The following is a 22,578-nucleotide window of genomic DNA, read 5'->3' as shown; positions in this document are numbered from 1 at the left end:
GAATAAGTATTAAGATCTGGATCCTCACAGAACTAAGGCCATTATTATAACCATGTAAAAATTCCAGTTTTATGCCTGCAAGTCTATTTCAATTCAAACAATACTGTCTCATTATTAGGCAACTTCTATATAATATCCTTTACACATTTCTGCCTGGGACACTCTTCTACCAAACTATATTCCTCGTCTCCTCTCCAGAAACATGCTTCACCTGATCAACACCTTCCAATCTGTCCAGTTGATCCAGTCTTTCAACATAGAAAATGAAAGAAGTGAGACATCAGAACTAATACCAGAGAGTAAGTCAGAAAAACAACAGAAGACTAGAGGACAGAATAGGCACAGGATAACATCAGTTTACCAAGATGAAATATTTTTAGGGGCCAAAGCTAGGGTGCATAAATTATGCTAGAACTAGCTAATGGTCAAAGTGAAAGAAAAAAACTGAAATCATTTGGACTAGATACTATGTGTATCAAATGGTGTACAGAACCCAGGACTTCCTGGAACTAAGCAGAGACTTATTTTTCAACCAGTGTCTTGCCAAGTGTGGCTTTTTAAAGGTCCAGGCTCCACTTCCAAGAGTGAAGGAGAATGTAAGGTGGAGTGGGAATCTGAGCATGGGTTTTGGAGACAGACAGAACTGGTTTTGAGTCCTAACGATGCCAAACAAGATAACTTCTCAGAATAACTTTCCCAAAGGACAAGCTAATCAACCTCTCAGCAACTCAAATCTGTGAAATACAATTATATTAGTAGTACCACCTCATTGTATTATTGTGAGGATTAAATAAATCAATGTAATGTGTTAATTTATTATGGAACTCATTTCACAACTTATACAAATATTGAATCATCATGTTGTACACCTTAAATTCATACAATTTTATTTGTACATTGAATCTAAATAAAACTGGAAAAAACAAATAAGTAAATAAAAGTCCAAAGGAAAAAACAGAAATATGGGTCAAAAATTAATGGACAAGGTCAACAGCACAGTTCTCTGCTCTGAACTGCTATTTGTTCATTTAACAAATATCTATATACATTATTACTAATATTGTTTACATCTTTTAAAGTAGCTGAGCTGCCTAGTTGACTCAGGAGGTAATGATAATAGCTATTGGGTTTTTTTGGCAGTCACTTTGCTAAGCATTTAACAAGCAGGATTGTTTTTAGTTTTCAAAATAACCTCATAAGAACTATTATTGCCCCATATTTCACATGAAAAACATCAAAAGTAACCCAAACAAAAGACTTGTGGGTAAGCCAGATGTTTTAAGTCCTCCCTGAAGAGGTTTCAAGCTCCTCTAGAAGATAAGCGGGAATCCTGGTGTTGATGGGTTAGAGACTTGCTGCATTTTCAAGGCTGTTTTCTCCTTGGAAGTGTTTTTTTTCTTTTTTGGAAGAGTCTTTTATAAACTGGGCTGTTAAAATCCCTAGCACCGGGAACTCAGAGAATATATATCATTATCTACACGTATGCCACGAGTTATCTCAAACTTACTTAAGACAAAGACTTAAATACACTATAATGTTTGATTCATTGGTCTATTTAATTTCAGAAGTTTAACTTTATTAAAATTTTATTTTGGCTCTTCCTAGTGCCTTTTATGGATCTTACCAATGCTAACTAGGCTGTAATATTTGTTTTGTTATTGACTTCAGATTTCCATTGATAGACATAAACTCAACAGTTAGATCTGAAGTGGACCTTAGAAATTACCTATATAGTCCACTGGTTTACAAATTACTCAAATAATTAAAGGTGTTCTTTCTCTTTAACCAGAGCAGTTTCGCTTTTGTTTTATGGAGTGAGCTTCCATTTATTGTTTCTACAAAACATAATTTCACTGAGAATGTGTGTGTATAAGTTTATTTATATTAAACGACCACACTGATCTAATAAGAAAACTTTACTCATTTTCATTTATTTAATCATTCAGTTTAGCACCACTAAGTGCCAATGTTTCTTTCAGCCAGTGGAGAAGAAAACAAAAAAGACACTCTCTCAGCCTTAAGGCCTTCCTGTTCTGGTCAGGAAAGCAGACATACAGAGATAACTGCATTGATGAGAGTAAGGCCATAGCAGAGGCTTGCCGAAGAAATATTTAGGCAAGAGAATAGGGTCTGGAGGCAGGGAACCTAAGGCCAATTCATGCTGACTTCCTAAAACTGAATCAAAAGGAAAACCCCACCTCTCCACGCCCAAGTGACAAAAGGGTCAGAGGCTACTCCCTTTGCAACATGCCCACTTCCACTGTGCACAGATGAAAAATGGAATGTACCTCTGATTGGTCCTCTCCCACAACCAATCATACTAGTCATAGGCCAAATCTTCATTTACAAGGCGTATAACCAAGTAATCAATGGGAAGCCTCTAGAGGGTCTTTAAGCCCCAGAAAATTCTGTAATTAGGGCTCTTAATGACTTGCTCGAGCCTGCTTCCACTCTGTGGTGTGTACTTTCATTTCAATAAATCTGTGCTTTTGTTGCTTCATTCTTTCATTGCTTTGTTTGTGCATTTTGTCCAATTCTTTGTTCAAAGTGTCAAGAATCTGGATGACTCGTAGTCAAGACCTTCCACCAGTAACACTATGAGGACATGGTGGAGGGAGATTGGGAAAAGCTTTCAGAGAGGATATGACCTAGGGCTGAGCCTCATTAATAGGATGAGAGAAGTGCAAGAATTACACACAAAAGCAACAACACAAGCTAGCAACAGAAAAAAATAGAGAGCTCGAATGGGAAATAATTGATGTACCTGTACTTTGAGGTTAATTGCATACGGTAAGCCCTCAATAAATAGCTGGTTAATTTATTTACCAACTAAATTCTTATTCTGGAGGAAATAGGCCTGTGAAAGTCAGTTCATGAAGTGGCTTACAGGTGTACCCAAATAATTTGGATTTATTCTCTAATCCAGGACTTGAAAATGCAAATGTCTACAGGGATCTTGTAAAAATGTGAATAAGTTGGCCAGGTGTAAAAAAAATAGTAATTATGAAGACTGCACCTTATTATTGTCAACACATGGACGTCTAATACATACTCCTGGCCCTTAGGCTACATACATAAATAAATACAAACAATATCAATATAACATGATGATTTGTCTCCATTCATGTACCAAAAGCAATAAGATCATAGAGGAGGGCTTACTTAATTCATCTGAAGGAAGCAGGAAGATATTACTAATATTTTATTTGAAGTGAACTTGAGGAATAAGCTGAAGCTTATCTCTCTATTTCTAGCTGCACTCCAACATACTCCTTGCATTCCAATCAGGTTGGTCTCCTAACTGTCCCGCAACACCCCACACTCCTACGTCCTCTCTCAAGTCTTTCACTTTGCCTGGTGTGCTCTGCCTTCTTTACTTACTCAATTTTTACCAACCCTTAAAGACCCAGTGCAGACCTTCCTCAACCATAAAATCCTTGAAGACTTCCCAGGTACCAAATGCTAATTGAGAACATACCAGAGGTTGGACATACTAGAAAGTGGAAAGACACATATGACACAGCAGAGTGTAGAAGTGCTCAGGAAAGAGCGTTTTCTTGTATGTGATGAGAAATTTATGGGTTTGGGAGTCAACGAGTAATTGGTTCTGTGACCTCAGCAAGATTATCTAGCCTGTGTTTGCCTCAGTTTTCTTAGCTAGAAAAATGGACGCTTATCCTCATGGTCGTTATGCTTCCTTTCAATTCTAAGATTATGACTCTGATTTTTAAGAACAATGTGATCTCTTACATTTCCAGTAGGATTTCCACATGTTTTCAGAACTTTTCTGTATAATATGATCAGTATAAAATCACTCATCAATGGTAGCACTATTGAAGTAAATATAACTCTTACCCTGGGTTTAAAAAGTTGCATAGGTCACAGGTTCATTGAGAAAAAATCAGCTGTCATGTTACCCTGTTACTGTTTTGGTTATCTCACATTAAGAGTAGATTGTGGTTCTTTCTCTGGACCTGCAATTTCATGGCAGTAAGAAGATAGAGGGCAGGTGGACTATAGATCCTGAATATTAAGATTAAAGAAAGACTGCCTATGAAAAACAACATACATGAATTAAAGAACCTATAGAATTAAACCAAAATAATTAATGAAGTTGTTATTTTGTGTTATTTTAGTAATTATGGAAGCATTATTTATGTTACAAACAGAAAACAAGTTATGAAATACCATACTTTAAGATCTTAGATGATAAATTATTGACAGCTATTTGCAAAAACTGGGAGGGTATTTTCTTAGCATCTACTATTTATTGTCAGTTTGCCTCATTCCAACTGGCTGCAATAGTTGTACTTTTGGTTTTAAGCAAAAGAACCAACTCCAGCTAGATTTAAGAAAAGGCTAATCTATTGAAAGAACATTAGATTATATCTGGAATCCAACGAAAAGTCCAGAAGGGAGAGGAACCAGATCAACTTCAGGGACCTTAGCAGTAGAACTTCATGGACCTTCTCGCCACAGATTTTCCTTTAGTTTGACTTTAGTTCCTGCGACCTCCCACCTGTATCTCTCCTCCTGTCCCCAAATTTTAATTTCTAGGAAAAAGCATATGTTGAACACAACTTGGATCAAATGTCCTGCTCAAGCAGAACCAACTATGACAAAAACATATGTCAAAAGAGTGATATATTACAAACATGGCCACCAGAGACCCTGCCTTGTAGAAGAGACCAATGTTTGAGAAAGGGAGAAATGTTGGTATCCAGCAAGCCACCTCAAGAGATGTCTGCCCATTGCACAGGCTTTTTTCTGCTGTGATTTTTACCTCCTTCCTCCCTTCCCCAGTTATCCATATTTATATATCACTGTATAAAATTATACCTTGCCCTTCTAGTAGTTATAAAATTAAAATAATGAAAGGGCAGAATAAACAATCTTCTGTTATTCTATAAGTGAAAATATAAACAATTCGTTTGATTGTACCATATAGAGGCATCCAGAAGCTAGACTAACATATTACAGAAATAGGGACTAATCATCAGATATAGTCTATGAATATCTAATAACTTTAATAATAATAAATTTGTCTAATAACTTTGACCAATCACAGAATAATCTTTCTTGATTACCAAAGGTGTTTACTTCATTTCTTGAAAGTAAAATCTAAAACATTTATCAATACCATATATTCTGAAAGATAAAGAAAACATGTAGTATGTATGTTATACTTCCTTTAATAGTTTGTGGAGGAAGTTCTTCTTGGGCAATTTCAAAGACCTGGATCTTTATCTTTCTCTTAATTGTTATCTGTACACCCTTACTTCTTGAAAGTATAATTCTCCTTGGCTTCCTAGATATTGGACTATCAGGTTTCCTCATCACAGGTCTCTTTGCTGCCACATTCTCGGCTCACTGCAACCTCCCCCTCCCAGGTTCAAGTGATTCTCCTGCCTCAGCGTCCCGAGTAGCTGGGACTACAGGTGCGTGCCACCATGCCTGGATAATTTTTATTTTTTTTTTTGTATTTTTAGTAGAGACGGGGTTTCACCACGTTACCCGGGATGGTCTCCATCTCCTGACATCGTGATCTGCCAGCCTTGGCCTCCCAAAGTGCTGGGATTACAGGTGTAAGAACTCAAGGATATAATTGCCACCACAAGGCCAAGACTGCCAAGTCTATCCTGAAAACTACCAATGTTTTAGTCTACTTGTTACTGGATGAGGGTAGTTGTCCAGGTTCTTGATGTTTTGAACAAAGAATTGGACAAAACGCACAATCAAAGCAAGGCAGTGAAAGCAGAGAATTTTAATGAAAGTACACTCCACAAGGTGGGAGTGTGCATGAGCAAGTGGCTCAAGTGCATCTGTTACAGAATTTGCTTGGGTTAAATACCTTCTAGAGATTTCCTATTGGCCCACAACCAGTCTGATTTGTTGTGGGAGGGGACCAACCAGAATAAAGAATAGACCCACGACCAGTCTGATTACTTGTGGGAGGGAATCAATCAATCAATCACAGGTACTTTCATTTTTCTTTTTTTTTCCTTTATCCATTCATCTATTATTTTATTTTATTTTATTTTATTATACTTTAAGTTCTAGGGTACACGGACACACGTGCAGGTTTGTTACATAGGTATACATGCGCCACGTTGGTTTGCTGTACCCATCAACTTGTCATTTACATACGTATTTCTCCTAATGCTATCCCTCCCCCAACCCCTCATCCCCCGACAAGCCCTGGTGTGTGATATTCCCTGCCCTGTGTCCAAGTGTTCTCACTGTTCAATTCCCACCTATGAGTGAGAACATGCAGTGTTTGGTTTTCTGTCATTGTGATAGTTTGCTGAGAATGATGGTTTCCAGCTTCATCCATGTCCCTACAAAGGACATAAACTCATCCTTTTTTATGGCTGCATAGTATTCCATGGTGTATATGTACCACATTTCCAGTCTACCACTGATGGACATTTGGGTTGGTTCCAAGTCTTTGCTATTGTGAATATAGTCACAATAAACATATGTGTGCATGTGTTTTTATAGTAGCATGATTCATAATCCTTTGGGTATATACCCAGTAATGGGATCACTAGGTCAGAGGATATTTCTAGTTCTAGATCCTTGAGGAATTGCCACACTCACTTTCACAATGGTTGAACTAATTTACACTCCCACCAACAGTGTAAAAGTGTTCCTATTTCTCCACATCCTCTCCAGCATGTTTCCTGACTTTTTAATGATGGCCATTCTAACTGGTGTGAGATGGTATCTCATTGTGGTTTTGATTTGCATTTCTCTGATGACCAGTGATAACAAACACTTTTTCATGTGTCTGTTGGCTGCATAAATGTCTTCTTTTGGGAAGTGTCTGTTCATATCCTTTGCCCACTTTTTGATGGGGTTGTTTCTTTTTTTCTTGTAAATTTGCTTAAGTTATTTGTAGATTCTGGATATTAGCCCCTTGTCAGATGGGTAGATTGCAAAGATTTCCTCCCATTCTGTAGGTTGCCTGTTCACTCTGATGATAGTTTCTTCTGCTGTGCAGAAGCTCTTTAGTTTAATTAGATCCCATTTGTCTATTTTGGCTTTTGTTGCCATTGCTTTTGGTGTTTTAGTCATGAAGTCTTTGCCCATGCCTACATCCTGAATGGTATTGCCTAGGTTTTCTTCCAGGACTTTTATGGTTTTAGGTCTTACATTTAAATCTTTAATCCATCTTGAGTTAATTTTTGTATATGGTGTAAGGAAGGGATCCAGTTTCAGCTTTCTACATATGGCTAGCCAGTTTTCCCAGCACCATTTATTAAATAGGGAATCCTTTCCCCATTTCTGGTTTTTGTCAGGTTTGTCAAAGATCAGATGGTTGTAGATGTGTGGTCTGATTTCCAAGGCCTCTGTTCTGTTCCATTAGTCTATATCTCTGTTTTGGTACCAGTACCATGCTGTTTTGGTTACTGTAGCCTTGTAGTATAATTTGAAGTCAGGTAGCATGATGCCTTTAGCTTTGTTCTTTTGACTTAGGATTGTCTTGGCTATGCAGGCTCTTTTTTGGTTCCATATGAACTTTAGAGTAGTTTTTTCCAATTCTGTGAAGAAAGACATTGGTAGCTTGATGGAAATGGCATTGAAGCTATAAATTACCTTGGGCAGTATGGCCATTTTCATGACATTGATTCTTCCTATCCGTGAGCATGGAATGTTCTTCCATTTTTTTGTATCCTCTTTTATTTTGTTGAGCAGTGGTTTGTAGTTCTCCTTGAAGAGGTCCTTCACATCCCTTGTAAGTTGAATTCCTAGGTATTTTATTCTCTTTGTAGCAATTGTGAATGGGAGTTCACTCATGATTTGGTTCTCTGTTTGTCTATTATTGGTATATAGGAATGCTAGTGATTTTTGTACATTGATTTTGTATCCTGAGACTTTGCTGAAGTTGCTTATCAGCTTAAGGAGATTTTGGGCTGAGACTATGGGGTTTTTCTAAATATACAATCATGTCATCCGCAAACAGGGACAATTTGACTTCCTCTTTTCCTAATTGAATACCCTTTCTTTCTTTCTCTTACCTGATTGCCCCGGCCAGAACTTTCAACACTATGTTGAATAGGAGTGGTGAGAGAGAGCATCCTTGTCTTGTGCCAGTTTTCAAAGGGAATGCTTCCAGTTTTTGCCCATTCAGTATGATACTGGCTGTGGGTTTGTCATAAATAGCTCTTATTATTTTGAGATACATTCCATCAATACCTAGTTTATTAAGAGTGTTTAGCATGAAGGGCTGTTGAATTTTGTCAAAGGCCTTTTCTGCATCTATTGAGATAATCATGCGGTTTTAGTCATTGCTTCTGTTTATATGATGTATTACATTTATTGATTTGCATATGTTGAACCAGCCTTGCATCCCAGGGATGAAGCTAACTTGATTGTGGTGGATACACTTTTTGATGTGCTGCTGGATTCGATTTGCCAGTATTTTATTGAGGATTTTCGCATCGATGTTCATCAGGGATATTGGTCTCATTTTTCAACTGCCACACAGAAGGAGAGGCCATAAAGGGAGTAGCCTCTGATATCCAGTCAGCATGAATAAACCTTAGGTTTCCGCCTCCAGACCCTATTTTCCTGCCTCATTTTCCCCCTGAGAGATGTGATTCCCATAAATCTTTATGGGAAGCAGAGGGACTGATGGTCTTTCTTCTGTAACTGCTTCATGCTAACTTGGGGCACAATCCCTACCTATTGTTGATCCTTGAAATTTTTCCCTGCTCTATCTAGTGGAGGCAGGGTAATTTACTGATCACTGGGGGTGCTATCTTTATTTGGAACTGGCTGGCAATGTTGTTGCATGATCATACAAAGCTCGATGGTCTCTAGGTGAGAGGAAATGAATTTGGTTAAAAGATCTAATGGGAACTTCAGGGGGTGGATACCTACACTATAAGGAATGTTTGTTATAGGGAGGAATTAAAACATTCTGCTTAATTGCTACAAAGGAAGTAATTCCAAACATTTGAAAAAAGAAAAACTGCAAAAATATATAAAAATATGGCTACTGTTATCCAGCCTACAGTAACTATGCAACAAAAACACCAAGGAAAGTTGGTAGGCATTTACTTATCTTTTGGCTGTCTTCTAAACAGGTACTTCAGGTCTTCCACAGGTTCACAGGTGTAGTGGCTGATGGAAACTTCAGGTTCCAGGTCCGAGGCTTCAGGTATCACAGACTTGACCCTTGAAAGATGTATCCAATTATTTAAATCTTAATACTTTGACCACGGAAAGCATGGCATGAGCATGAGCATGAAACATAAGGAACACATATTTAGAATCTGGATAGATAGATGTTAAGCTTTTTCCTTTGTCTCAACATTAGTGCTCAGGTAAGAACAATGATTTCAGTATTCTGTGCTGATGTGCCAGGGGGCAGTGGCTGGGCTTCAATAATGGTGTTGTGATTTACTGTTGCATATCCAACTCAGCACTCCCCATTTGACACAAAACTACTGCCATCTGTGAACCAGTTATCCTCAGAATCTGGGAGAGGCTAATCTTTTAAATCAGGACTGCTAATATATGTGTGTACAATGACCTGCTCACAGGAATGATCAGTTATTGGGCCTGTGGGTAGCAATGAAGCTGGATTCAAGGTGTTACAGGTTTTAAGGGTTACATCTGGATTGTCTAGCAGCATGGCCTGGTATATGTTTAACCTTTCCTCCATCATCCACATGCATCCTTTTATCTCTAAGACTGGCTTTACCTGATGGGGGTTAGAACTTCCAGTGGTTGGCCCAGGGTGATTTTAGTGGCTTCCTCCACAAACATAGCAGTGGCTATTGCCTGCAGGAAACTTGGTCATCTCGAGGCTACTCCATCCAACTTCCTTGAAAAGCAGGCAGTTGGTCTGGGTTCTGATCCTAATTTCTAGGCTAGCACTCCCACAGCTATTCCCTTCTCAGCAACATACAAGGAGAAGGGCTTAGTTATGTCTGCGACGCCAAGAGCAGGAGCCTGGGTAAGGGCCTATTTTAGCTTGGTGAAGGCTTCTCATTTCTGGGTTCGATTCCACTAGCTCATTTTAAGGCCTCCTTGTTGCTTCATATATGAGCTTTGCTACAAGTCCCAAATTTGGTACCAATATTCTGCAAAACCCAGCCATTCCCCAGAAAGAACAAAGCTGCTCCTTGGTGGCAATGGGGGAACCACATATGGCTTGCACTCATTCTGGGGATATTTGCCAGGTTCCCGGTGTTAAGACATACCCTAAATATTAGATCCATTGGAGGGTAATCTGAGCCTTCTTTTTGGACACTTCACATCCTCTGTCAGCCAGGAAATTCAAAGTTTTTATAGTATTTTGGTCAGAAGCCTCCTGGGTTGGGCTACACACAAGAAGTTCAACCACATACTGGAATATACTTCTGTTCTCCAATTGCAGATCCCTCAGATCCCTCTCTACAGATCAGGCTAAGAAATCAGGGATATCCTGAAAGCCCTGAGGGAACTGTCCAAGTGTATTGTTTTTTTCTGGTATTAGGATTTTCCCATTCAAAGGCAAAAAGGTATTGGGATTCTGGGGCCAGAGGAATAGACGAAAGCATATTTTAGGTCTAGGAGAAACATTTTGCATCCCCTGGCACCTGAGCCAGGAGGGTATATGGATCCACCACCAATGGATGAATGGGGATAACAGTGTGATAAATTATTCTGAAATCCTGTACTAGCAGGTATTCCCTCGAGGGCTTTAGAATGGTTAAGATGGGAGTGTTTCAGGGAGAATTGCAGGTTTTTAAGTGCCCATGGGTAAGCAATATCTCAACTATGGATGCTAGGCCTTTTCTTGCTTCCAGCTTAATTGGGCATTGTTTTCAATTGGGGAAATAGCTGGGGTCTTTAAACTGGTATTTTGACTGGCACTGCTGTTTTAGCTTTCCCTGGTGATACGATTTGGCTGTGTCTCCACCCAAATCTCATCTTGAATTCCCACATGTTATAGGAGACACCCAGTGGGAGGTAATTGAATCATAGGGGAAGGTCTTTCCCATGCTGTTCTCATGATCATGAACAAGTCTCATGAGATCTGAGAGTTTTATAAGAGGGAGTTTCCCTGCACAACCTCTCTCTTTGCCTGCTGCCATCCACGTAGGATGTGACTTGCTCCTCCTTGCCTTCCACCATGATTGGAGGCCTCCCCAGCTATGTGGAACTGCAAGTCCATTAAATTTCTTTCTTTTGTAAATTGTCCAGTCTCGAGTTTGTCCTTATCAGCAGTGTGAAAATGGACTAATACACCTGGTTTCCCAGCATACCATGCTAGCAGGTTAACCTGTTTATTAATGTGGTCTGGGATGTTGTCTGTATTTTTGACTATTAGCAATTTTACTGGGTGATGCTTAAATTGTAGTAGTGTCCCTATTTTAATGATAATATCTCTTCCCAACAGATGGACAGGGCAGCTTGGAACTACTAAAGATTTCTGCTGGAAGATTTGTTTCTCAAATTGACAAGGGAGGAGTAAAGAATCTCATTTGTGGCTTTCCTTCCATTCCCATAACACTCTTGGACTGGGAGGGAAGTTTTACTGCGTAAGCAGTAAGGACAGAGTAATTCGCCCCTGTGTTGGAAAAAAAAAAACCTGAATTTGGGTGCCCGTGACATCTAGTTACCCAGGGCTCTGCAATAGTAATTATGATGTTCCTGGACTGGCACAGTGAGGAAGACTCTAGGCCCCTTCAGTCTTCATCTAATTCCTCCTTTCACACTGCTAGACTTTTGCCTAACTGAGCCCCTTGGTGGGAGTGGGGGCAGTCAATCCTCTAGTGCTAGAGACCCCTCTTAGTCCATTAGATGTCTCTGACCTTAGAAGGGTGCCAGCACCACTTTGGAATGATTCTGACCACCACTGATGACCCACTATGAGCTTTCCCTCTTGTCCCTGGATGAAGGTCTCTACTTCTAGAATTAACTTTCAGACAAACCTTTGGATTTTTTTTCCTATCCCACTTAAAGCAATTCTTTAACTTTCTAAATTTGGACAAGATTAAATTGTACATAGATTCCCTTTCATGAATCCCCTCCATGAGTTACACAGACCACAATATGCCCAAACCCTGTGACTTATCCTTAGCCAGTCGAGCAGGGGAAGGGAAGAATTTAACATAAGGAAAGAAGGCTTAAGCCACCTGAAACGTGTGTGAATTTTCCCTGGACAGGCTGCCACTGCCAATTGCATCACTCATAGGCATCAGGGACTATAACTGGAAAAGAAAGAAAAGAGTCCTTCCCCATTCTGGGCAAGGCAGATATCCCCATTCACTCCTGGGCCTTCAGTTAACACTAGAGAGTGGCCCCAGTTGCCTTCAATTACCAAGGAGCTACCAGGAAATGGCCACTGAAAGACTGAAGAAGAAAAGGACTCAGGTTCCTCACCTGAACCAGGTGGTGGCAGTCAAGTGCTTCCACATGGACCTTTTAGTTTCACGAGAGAGTGGCCCTGGCCAGAAACCTGCAGTTGCCTCCATGCTTAGGCACTGTCCATCAAAGTTCCCAACTTGGAAAGGAAAAGGAAGAGAGAGAAAGAGGAAAAAGAAAAAAACAAATCCCAAACTTTGGGCTTACCTTCTGGCTGGCTCACCAAAATATGTTACCAGTTGAGGGTAGTTGTCCAGGTTCTTGGTGTTTTGAATAAAGAATTGGACGAACACACAAACAAGGCATGGAAGGCAGAGATTTATTTTAAATGAAAGTATACTCCACAGAAGGAGAACAGACTCAGGCAAGGGGTTCAAGAGCATCAGCTAGCAAATTTTCCAGGGCTTAAATACCCTCTAGAGGGTTCCCATTGGTCCATGCCCAGTCTGATTGGTTGTAGAAAGAGACCAATCAGAGTGAAAAGTAGGCCCTCAACCAGTCTGATTGGTTGAGGGAGGGGACCTATCAGAGGTACTTTCATTTTTCAACTGCCACACAAAGAAAGGAGGGTTGCAACTGCCACGCAGCAACTGCCATGCAGAAAAAAAGAGGGGTTGAAAATGGAGTCACCTCTGATATCCAGTCAGCATGAATCAGCCTTAGGTCCCCTGCTTCCAGACCCTATTCTCCTACCTAACATTGTTTCTACAGAATTCTATTTTTATTTCATTCACACTGAAAGGGCAGAATCTCTTAAACCAAAACCATCATCATGTCACAAACCAGACTATTTTCCAACCTTCATTTCAAAATGACCACTATCACCTTTTCCCACTCTTAGTCGGGCAGTAGACTACGGTCCAGAGGCAGGGAACCTAAGGCCCATTTATGCTGACTTCCTAGAACTAAATAAAAAAGGAAAACTCCAACTTTCCAAGCCCAGGTAACAAAAGGACCAGAGGCTATTCCCTTTGCAACCCCCTGCCCAACCTTCTAGGCCCTTAGTATCTGGGCCTAGTCTTCATTTGCATAGCAGTACAACTTTGTAACTTAACTTTAGCCTCTGATTGGTTGCAGGCTACTCCTTAATTTACAGAGGATGTAAACCAAATAACCAATGGGAAATCTCTAGCTGATATTTAAACTCCAGAAAATCCTGTAACCAGGGCTCTTGAGCCACTGGCTGGAGGCCACTCCCACTCTGTGGAGTGTACAGTTATTTCAGTCTCTGCTTTCCTTGCTTCGTTCTTTCCTTGCTTTCTTTGTGGGTTTTGTCCAATTCTTTGTTAAAAATACCAAGAACCTGGACGACTTGTAGTCAAGACCCTCCATGGGTAACACTGGGACTATACCAAAGCCTTAGAAATCGTGGAATGATTTTTCAACCACATTATCTGATTCTAATGATGAACAGACCTGTAGACCTGTCTGAATCTTGGAATTTGCCTATCAAAAAGCTCGGCTTTCCCTACTTCACAGGTCTTCAGAAGGGCATGTCTAACAAGGCTAATATTCCATCATCGGGATCAAATTGCTTACCGGATAGTAAAAAGACACTACAGAATTTCAGGGGTTCTCTGCCAATGAGGACTTCTGAATTATGTAGAATGGATCAGCTACTAAGCAGTGTTCTATCTTCCTACTCTTCTAATCGATTGTCATCCCTTAAAGCGCTGCTAATTCTAGAATCTATAACCTGTTAGAATCAGCTCAAGCTGGTGATGACTACAAGTCCCATGATGCAAAGTATGAGCGCGGACCAATGTTGGTCGTAGTGCCTTCTGGGAATTGTAGTCTTCTAATCTCCTGTTTGGCAAACTAGGTATTGTAGCCTCCATTTCTCAGAAGTTCAGTTGGAAAACTAAAGATAGTGCAGAGAATGTCGATTTTCTGCCACAAGACTACGTTTATCTTCGCTACCTGAGCGCCCAGCCGATCAACTCCAGTCGCTCCTCCGGTGGGCGGGCGCCCTTGGCGTGACATCACTTCCGGCAGAGATGTCCCAGGTTTGGCCCCTCCTTCCACACGGCAGGGATCTTGGGCCCGGCAGCCGGGCAGAGACTGGCTGAGGCGTGGAGCAGCTGCTTTTGGGGCGGGGGTGTCACGTGAGGCTTCTCGCTGCTGAGGGAGGAGGCGAAAAGCTGCGGTTAAGGAGAGTCCGGTTTAACCGTCACCGGGAAGCGCGCTCGTTCGGGATCGCGGAGTGGGCTGAGGTAAAGACTGGGTCGTTACCTCAGGACAGGCGGTCGCTGTCCCGGGTTCTCGTACGGGTGACACCTGCAACCTTGATGTCTGGCGGGCGGCGAGGGGTTCCGCGGGAGAGTGGAGAGGCGCCGCAGGAAGCCCAGCAACCTTCAGGCCACCGCCGACCCCACCGTGCATCTGGGAGGCGCTGGGCGCGCACCGGGCAGCGGAGGCGGGAGAGTCTGGGAGCCCAGGGAGCTGCGGGTCTCGCCGCCTGCAGTGCGGAAGACCCGTGACCGGCGCAGACCCCGGCCTTACCTTCCGAGGGTCGAACTGTGCCTGGTATTTGCCTCTTTCCTCCCGCCCACGGCGTTGCTCAGAGTCGGGCCACCTCACCTGAGGTTTTCCAGAGTGAGACTGAACTGAGCGTCCTGGGAGCAACTCCGCACCAGGGTAGAGGCGAAGACGCTTCTAATGAGCACAGCAGGGTTTTTTTGTTTGCTTGTTTTGTTTTTTTAACGCTTGGGTAGCGCTCACATCTTCGGACGTCAGTGGTTGTATTGATATGTATTGGTATGCGACCTCCCCCCAGCCAGGCAGCCTCAGGTAGTAGAGTGGCAAAGGCCAGGTAGATCCCTCGGACCTTGAGAAGGTTGAGATTTCAGACTTACTTGTTTTGGGGGAGGCTGTCAGGCGGAACCGAGGAGCGGTGAATCAGCAGCTAAAGTTTCATGAATCTTTGATAATGGGGAAAGGTTGCCGAGAGCCACTTGAGTTAAAAATCGTTTTTTTTTTTTTTTTTTTTTTTTTGAGACGGAGTTTCGCTCTTGTAGCCCAGGCTGGAGTGCAATGGCACGATCTCGGCTCACTGCAACCTCCGCCTCCCGGGTTCAAGCGATTCTCCTGCCTCAGCCTCCCGAGTAGCTGGGAATTCAGGCTTGCGCCACCATGCCCGGCTAATTTTTGTATTTTTAGTAGAGACAGAGTTTCACCATGTTGGCCAGGCTAGCCTCGAACTCCTGACCTCAGGCGATCCACCTGCCTCGGCCTCCCAAAGTGCTGGGATTACAGGCGTGAGCCACCGCGCCCCGCTCAGAGTTAAAAATCTTATTTCAGCGTCTTTCCAAGTCCAGGTGACTCATTTCTTACCTTTCCCACCAGTAGAGTTTAGTATGAAAAGTTGGGCAGTTATTGTTGTGTGTAGTCTTGTCATTTTGTTGGTCTGTAGTTATTACAGTTTCTTATGAGTTTATTATTTAACAACGTAATAGTAAACCATTTCTTCTTTGTGTTATACTATTCTGACACAAGATATACTAGTCCTTTTGATAACAGATTCTTGAATGTAAGTTATAAGGATTTAAATACCCTCAGTTTATCGTAGAGCAGAATTAGTGATGACCTGTAAGCTGTGAAGAACGGTTACACTTTTCACTATTTAATTTTGTTGCATGTAAGTTTAATGTTCACTGGGTTTTATCTGAGTAACTTGACCAAGTGTGTATTTTTAATCCTGGGTTCTATAGAATTATACTATGTAGCATCAAAGCATCTGGTTCATTGTTACTACTCTGTGTAAGTCTTTATAGTTTCACTAATTAAATTGCAAGGTAATGTGAATAGATTTCCTCCCTTTCTGATTAAATCCAGAGGTAATGTAAATAGTTTTCTTCCCTTTCTTTTTTCTGTCGTACTGAAGGTAGTACTGTCAAGATGATAAGCGTGGAATAAAGCTTCAGAAGGTCTTTACCAATCTTTCTCCTACCAACTTTTACATAGATGAAATCAGGTTAAAATGAACATAACAGAAATACTTCACAAGGGAATAAAGTAGGGGGAAAAGGGATAACATGTAACATGGGGTCAAGGAAAAAGAGTGTGAAGTAGTTTTGCTCTCTCTACCTTGCAAATAGGAGTCCTTAAAGACAACTGGGATTAAAAGAAGGGGTTTGAGGTATGTTTTCATTCCAAATAAAATAATAGTGTCATAAAATTGAAAAGAATATTTTTCTTTTGAATCCTGCTGCACATTAAAGACTAACCTTTTAATATGTCCTTTTCATTTTTAGATAGTGAATTCTTAAGAAGAAAATAATGGATTGCATATTAGTTGTTCTCTAAGTAGACTCAACAGTGTGCAAGCTTGTTGCAAAAGCCAAAAGAAGATGGCAACTCCTTATGTCCCAGTTCCTATGCCTATAGGAAACTCTGCTTCCAGTTTTACAACCAACAGAAATCAAAGAAGTTCTTCTTTTGGCAGTGTCTCAACAAGCTCAAACTCTTCTAAGGGCCAGTTAGAAGACTCAAATATGGGTAATTTTAAACAGACAACTGTTCCGGATCAAATGGATAATACTTCATCTGTCTGTAGCAGTCCCCTCATTAGGACTAAATTTACAGGTGCAGCTTCTTCCATTGAGTATTCTACTAGACCAAGAGAAACTGAAGAACAAAATCCGGAAACAGTGAATTGGGAAGATAGACCGTCTACACCTACTATACTGGGTTATGAAGTGATGGAAGAAAGAGCTAAATTTACTGTAAGTATTGACTTCTGCTGTATACCAGTACAAAGTGAAAGATTGGCTAATCTGTTTGTTTAAACCAGTGTTAAATTAATGTAAACTTATAATTTCTTGAATATGAAATTCTAATGGTTTTTACACCACTGAATTCTATCGTGTTGTAGTAAACTTTTGCTTTACCTTAATAAATTTTCACAAACCAGACACACCTATGTAACTATTAATAGCACATAAATCAAGGAAAAGAACGTTACTAGAATCTTAAATGCTCTGGGTTCTCTGCCAGTGAGGACCCATTCACCCAATACTTTTGTATAGCCTAGATTAATTTTGCCTATTTTTGTACTTTATCTAAATGGAATTATAAACTCTTTTTGCATCTGGTCTCTTTTCTTTAGCCTTGCCAAATTACATGCCCAGCTTTAAAAGATATTGATGAACGGTGTTTCAGAATGGTTGTACTGATCTATACTCCTAAAATCAGCATATAAGAGTTGCAGTTGATCCATAGCTTCCTAACATGATATTTTAACATTTTTATCATTTCAGCTGTTCTCATGGGTACAGAGTAATATCACATTGGTTGTGGTTTTAATTTGAATTTTCTTAATGACTAATTAAATTGAATTTTTAAAAATTTTTTTGGCTGTTTGGATATTCTCTTGTGAAATATCTGTGCATGATTTTTGTTCATATTTCTTTTGAGAAGTCTCCCTTTTGATTTGTAGTTTTCTGTGCATTTTGGATATATTTTTTTTTTCAGATACGTGTATTATGACTATCCTCTCACTCTGGTTTGCCTTTTCAATTCCTTAATAATACATTTGATAAAAGTTCTTAATTTTAATTTGGTTTGATTTATTACTTTTTTTAATGGCTAGCACTTTTTGAAATCTTTGCCTACTCCATGGTTACAAAGATACTGTCCTATGTTTTCTTCTAAAATCTTTATTGTTGGGCCTTTCACATTTAGATTCGTAAACCACTGGAATTGATTTTTGTCCATGGTGTGAGGTGAGGGTCAAATCTTTTTTTTTTTTTTTTTTTTCCAGATGGGACCAATTAATCGGGCTTTTATTTAAAAGACCACTCTCTCTCCTCTTCATTTTCAGTGTTGTCTGTGTCATAAATCATGTGACCATAAATGCATGGGTCTGCTTCTGTGTTCTATTTTTCCATCCTTTACTAATTTCACACTGTCTTAATTAGTAAAGTCTTATAATAGGTCTTGATATCTAGCAGTGTAGGTACTTTAGCTTTTTTCTTCAAGATGGCCTTGGCTATTCTTCGCCCTTTGCATTGAGATTTTGTTAGATCTATAGATTAATCTGGGGAGAACTGACATCTTTACTGAGTCTTCAAATCTATGAACCTAATCCATTGACTTAAGTCATTTTTTTGTAGTAATGTTTTGTTGGTTTTGGTGCAGGGTTCTTACATCTTTCGGTTAGATTTATTTCAGGATATGGATGTTGTTTGATGTTCTTGTGAGAGACATCTATTTTTATTTTCTATTTACTGCTATTTTATATATTTTGTCATGTTATGTTTATATATCCAGCAACCTTGCTCAACTCACTTATTAACTCAAAAGGTTTACTTTTTTGGTAAGACTTTGTTCTTTTAGTAAAGTTTAATGTTTACTTCAATGTTTCATGCTGTAAATTTATGACAGGATGGGAGGACCTCCAAGGAAAAATTGTTGAGATAATTTATGAAGAGGCAGTCTTTAAAATTATCATAAGACTGTGATATAGGAAATCTTCAGGGAACTCTGTCTCTCTTTTTTTAGAAAATTTTTAGAAAATATAAACTGTTGGCCAATTTCCTGAATTAAGAAATAGGCATTTATTGAGTTGATACTATGGTCTGAATGTGCGTTCCCTCAAAATTCATATGTTGAAACCTACCTTCAAGGTGATAGTATTAAGAGATGGAGCTTTTGGAAGCCAGTAGGTCATGGGAGCAGAGCCCCCATAAATAGGATTAGGACCCTTAAAAAGAGGCCCCAGAGAGCTTTTTTGTCCTTTACACATCTGAGGACATAGCTATAAGGCACCATCTATAAACCAGAAAGCAGGCCCTCTCCAGATACCAAATATGTTACTTTCTTGATCTTGGACTTCTCAGACTTTAGAACTTTGAGAAATAAATTTCTGTTGTTTACAAGCTACCAAATTTATGGTATTTTGTTATAACAGACCTAACAGACTAAGGCAGATGATATGTATGAAGATGCAAGTATTTGGCCAAATACAAGGTGGTGTTATATAAAGCATTTCAAGAGACTGGAGAGGAGGAAGTAAATTACAGATATGAAGTTAGTCATATTCATTTATTTATTAACTCAACATTTTTTTAATTACCTATTATGCCTCAGGCACTGTTCTGGGTAATAGTGGTACAGCAATTTGAATGAAAGCGTGATAAGTAAGTAAATAATAAGACACCTGATATGTCACATGGTGATAAGCACTATAGAGAGAAATAAAACAGAGAAGGAAGACAGGGAGTTTCCCCAAATCTGGGGTTGGGATTTAAATAGCACTGTCAGTCATGGCCTCACAAAAAAGATGTTAGTACTAACAGGGAATGAGCCATGAGAATGTGTTTTCAACACAGATGGGACAACTACAAAGATCCTTGTGGCTGACAGCAGAGTAAGCTGTGGGAGGTGCAGGGAATGAGATGACAGGCGGGGAAGTGTGGCACACAGATCACATAGGGAAGGAGGCACTGTAAAGACTTTGGATTTTACGCTGCATGAGATGGGAATCTTTTAAAAGGTTTTTAAAAGAAGAGTCACGTGATCTGACAATGTTTTAAAAAGTTCATTCTGGCAACTGAATTGAGACTGGTTTGGTTGAGATGGGGGACAGTCAAAGCAGAAAGTAGTTAGTAGGTTCTTTTAGTAATCTGAGGGAAACATGATGGTAGTGTGGGCTGGGGTGGTGGAGGAGGTCCTGAGAAGTGATCAGATTCTGGATCTATTTTAAAAGTAGAACAGGCAATATTTCCTAATGATTTGGAAGTGGAGTGTGGGAGAAAGAGAAGTCAAAAGTTACTTCAAAAGTTTTGGCCTAAACAATGGGAAGAATATGGCTGCCATTTAATTAAATGACAGGTTTTGAGGGAAGATCAAGATTTGTTTTTAGACATGCTAGATTTGATATGTCTGTTCAACATTGAAATGGAGATGTTACATGTGTTAATGTGTACACATGTATATGTAATATGTGTGTGTATACATATAAGCTGAGTTTAAGGGAGAGGTATAAGCTGGAGATACAAACTTGAGAATCTTAGGTTTGTAAAATAATTTTTTCTAGATATATTCTTTTGAATTGATCTCATAACTGAAAAAAGTATTAGGACTCACTGTTGATCTGATATATAAAGTGTCTAGTCTTTAAAAAGAATGTTTAAAGACAAAAATTGACTAGGATGGGTAGTGAGTAGGATTGGGAAGGAAGCATGCCATGGACCTCTTTGATTGGTAATGTTTCATTTCTTGCTCACTGATATGGTTTGGCTGTGTCCCCACCTAAATCTCATCTTTAATTCCCATGTGTTGTGGGAGGGACCTGGTGGGAGGGACCTGGTGGGAGGTAATTAGGAAGTATAGCTAACTTGCTTTTGATTTTACAAGCTGATAGGCAAAAGGGACCTGCCTTGTCTCAGATGAGGAGCAAGGGGCAATCATTGGGGCAGGTCTTTCTCATACTGTTCTCGTGATAGTGAATAAGTCTCACAAGATCTGATGGTTTTAAAAGCGGGAGTCTCCCCGCACAAGCTGTCTTCTCTTGTCTGCCAGCATGTGAGACTTGCCTTTCACCTTCCATGATGATTATGAGGCCTCCCAGCCATGTGGAACTGTAAGTCAATAAACCTCTTTCTACAGTCCAGGCTGAGGTAGTCTCAGTTGGAGATGAGGAACTTGTTGGGAAATGGAGCAAAGGTAACTCTTGTTATGTTTAGCAAAGAGATTGGTGGCATTTTGCCCCTGCCCTAGAGATTTCTGGAACTTTGAACTTGAGAGGGATGATTTAGGTTATCTGGGGGAAGAAATTTCTAAGCAGCAAAGCATTCAAGAGGTGACTTGGGTGCTACTAAAGGCATTCAGTTTTATAAGGGAAGCACAGCAAAGTTTGGAAAATTTGCAGCCTGACAATGCAATAGAAAGTAAAATCCCATTTTCTGAGGAGAAATTCAAGCTGGCTGTAGAAATTTGCATAAGTAATAAGGAGCCCAATGTTAATCCCCAAGACAATGGGGAAAATGTCTCCAGGGCATATGAGAGGTCTTCATGGCAGCCCCTCCCATCACAAGCCCAAAGGCCTAGGAGGAAAAAGTGGTTTTGTGGACTGGGCCCAGGGTCCCTGTGCTGTGTGCAGCCTGGAGGCTTGGTGCCCTGCGTCCCAGCCGCTCCAGCCATGGTTGACAGGGGCCAACATAGAGCTCGGGCCGTGGCTTCAGAGGGTGTAATCCCCAAGCCTTGGCAGCTGCCACATAGTGTTGAGCCTGCGAGTGCACAAAAGTCAAGAATTGAGGTTTGGGAACCTCTGCCTAGATTTCAGATGATGTATGGAAATGCCTGGATGCCCAGGCAGAAGTTTGCTGTAGGGGCAGGGCCCTCATGGAAAACTGCTGCTAGGGCTGTGTGGAAGGGAAATGTGGGGTCAGAGCCCCATACAGAGTCCCTGCTGGGGCACTGTCTAGTGGAGCTGTGAGAAGAGGGCCATCATCCTCCAGGTCCTAGAAAGGTAGGTCCACCAACAGCTTGCACCATGCACCTGGAAAAGCCATGGATCATAAAAGTAGCCAGGAAGGAGGAGGGCTATATCCTGCAAAGCCCCAGGGGCGGAGCTGCCCAAGGCCATGGGAGCCCACCTCTTGCATGAGCATGACCCAGACATGAACGAGACATGGAGTCAAAGGAGAATATTTTGGAGCTTTAAGATCTGACTGCCCTGCTGGATTTCAGACTTACTTTGAGCCTGTAGCCCCTTTGTTTTAGCCAATTTCTCCCATTTGGGATGCCTGTATTTACCCAATGCCTGTACCCCCATTGTATCTAGTAAGTAACTAGCTTGCTTTTGATTTTATAGGCTCATAGGCAGAAGGGACTTCTTGTCTTGTATGAGACTTTGGACTGTGGACTTTTGAGTTAATGCTGAAATGAGTTAAGACTTTGGGGGACTGTCTGGAAGGCATTATTAGTTTTGAAATGTGAGGACATGAGATTTGGGAGGGGCCAGGGGTGGAATGATATGGTTTGAATGTGTCCCCACCCAAATCTCATCTTGAATTCCCACATGTTGTGGGAGGGACCCAGTGGGAGGTAATTGAACAGTGGGGGCAGGTCTTTCCCATGCTGTTCTTGTGATAGTGGGTAAGTCTCATGATATCTGATGGTTTTACAAATGAGAATCTCCTTGCACGAGCTCTCTTCTTTTGTCTGCTGCCATGTGAGATGTGCCTTCACTTTCCACCATGATTGTAAGGC

The 22,578-nt window shown here is 40.6% G+C and overlaps 2 protein-coding genes across 6 annotated transcripts in view; one reads left to right on the top strand and one right to left on the bottom strand.

Annotated features, from left to right (window-relative positions):
• LOC129485833 (uncharacterized protein C9orf85-like) overlaps positions 1-14,334 on the bottom strand; it is an 80,233-nt gene extending 65,899 nt beyond the window's left edge. Inside the window, exon 1 of the mRNA XM_055284841.1 lies at positions 14,060-14,334. Coding sequence (XP_055140816.1) covers positions 14,060-14,201 — 142 coding nt within the window. The 5' untranslated portion in view covers positions 14,202-14,334. The remainder of the gene's footprint in view (positions 1-14,059) is intronic.
• Positions 14,335-14,356: 22 nt separating this feature from the next.
• The window catches only part of SNX16 (sorting nexin 16), a 43,157-nt gene continuing 34,935 nt past the window's right edge, over positions 14,357-22,578 (top strand). The window contains exons 1-3 of one of the 5 annotated variants that reach the window (XM_063643361.1): positions 14,363-14,576; positions 16,617-16,860; positions 16,948-17,087. In XM_063643361.1, coding sequence (XP_063499431.1) covers positions 16,713-16,860; positions 16,948-17,087 — 288 coding nt within the window. In that variant the 5' untranslated portion in view covers positions 14,363-14,576; positions 16,617-16,712. Of the gene's footprint in view, positions 14,577-15,366; positions 16,502-16,616; positions 17,088-22,578 lie in introns of those variants that run through there. The other 4 variants (XM_055286628.2, XM_055286625.2, XM_055286629.2 and 1 more) reach the window with 4 other exon arrangements.

Source organism: Symphalangus syndactylus, chromosome 7, assembly GCF_028878055.3.
Source record: "Symphalangus syndactylus isolate Jambi chromosome 7, NHGRI_mSymSyn1-v2.1_pri, whole genome shotgun sequence".
NCBI lineage: Eukaryota > Metazoa > Chordata > Mammalia > Primates > Hylobatidae > Symphalangus > Symphalangus syndactylus.
This window is presented reverse-complemented; position numbering and strand designations above follow the sequence as displayed.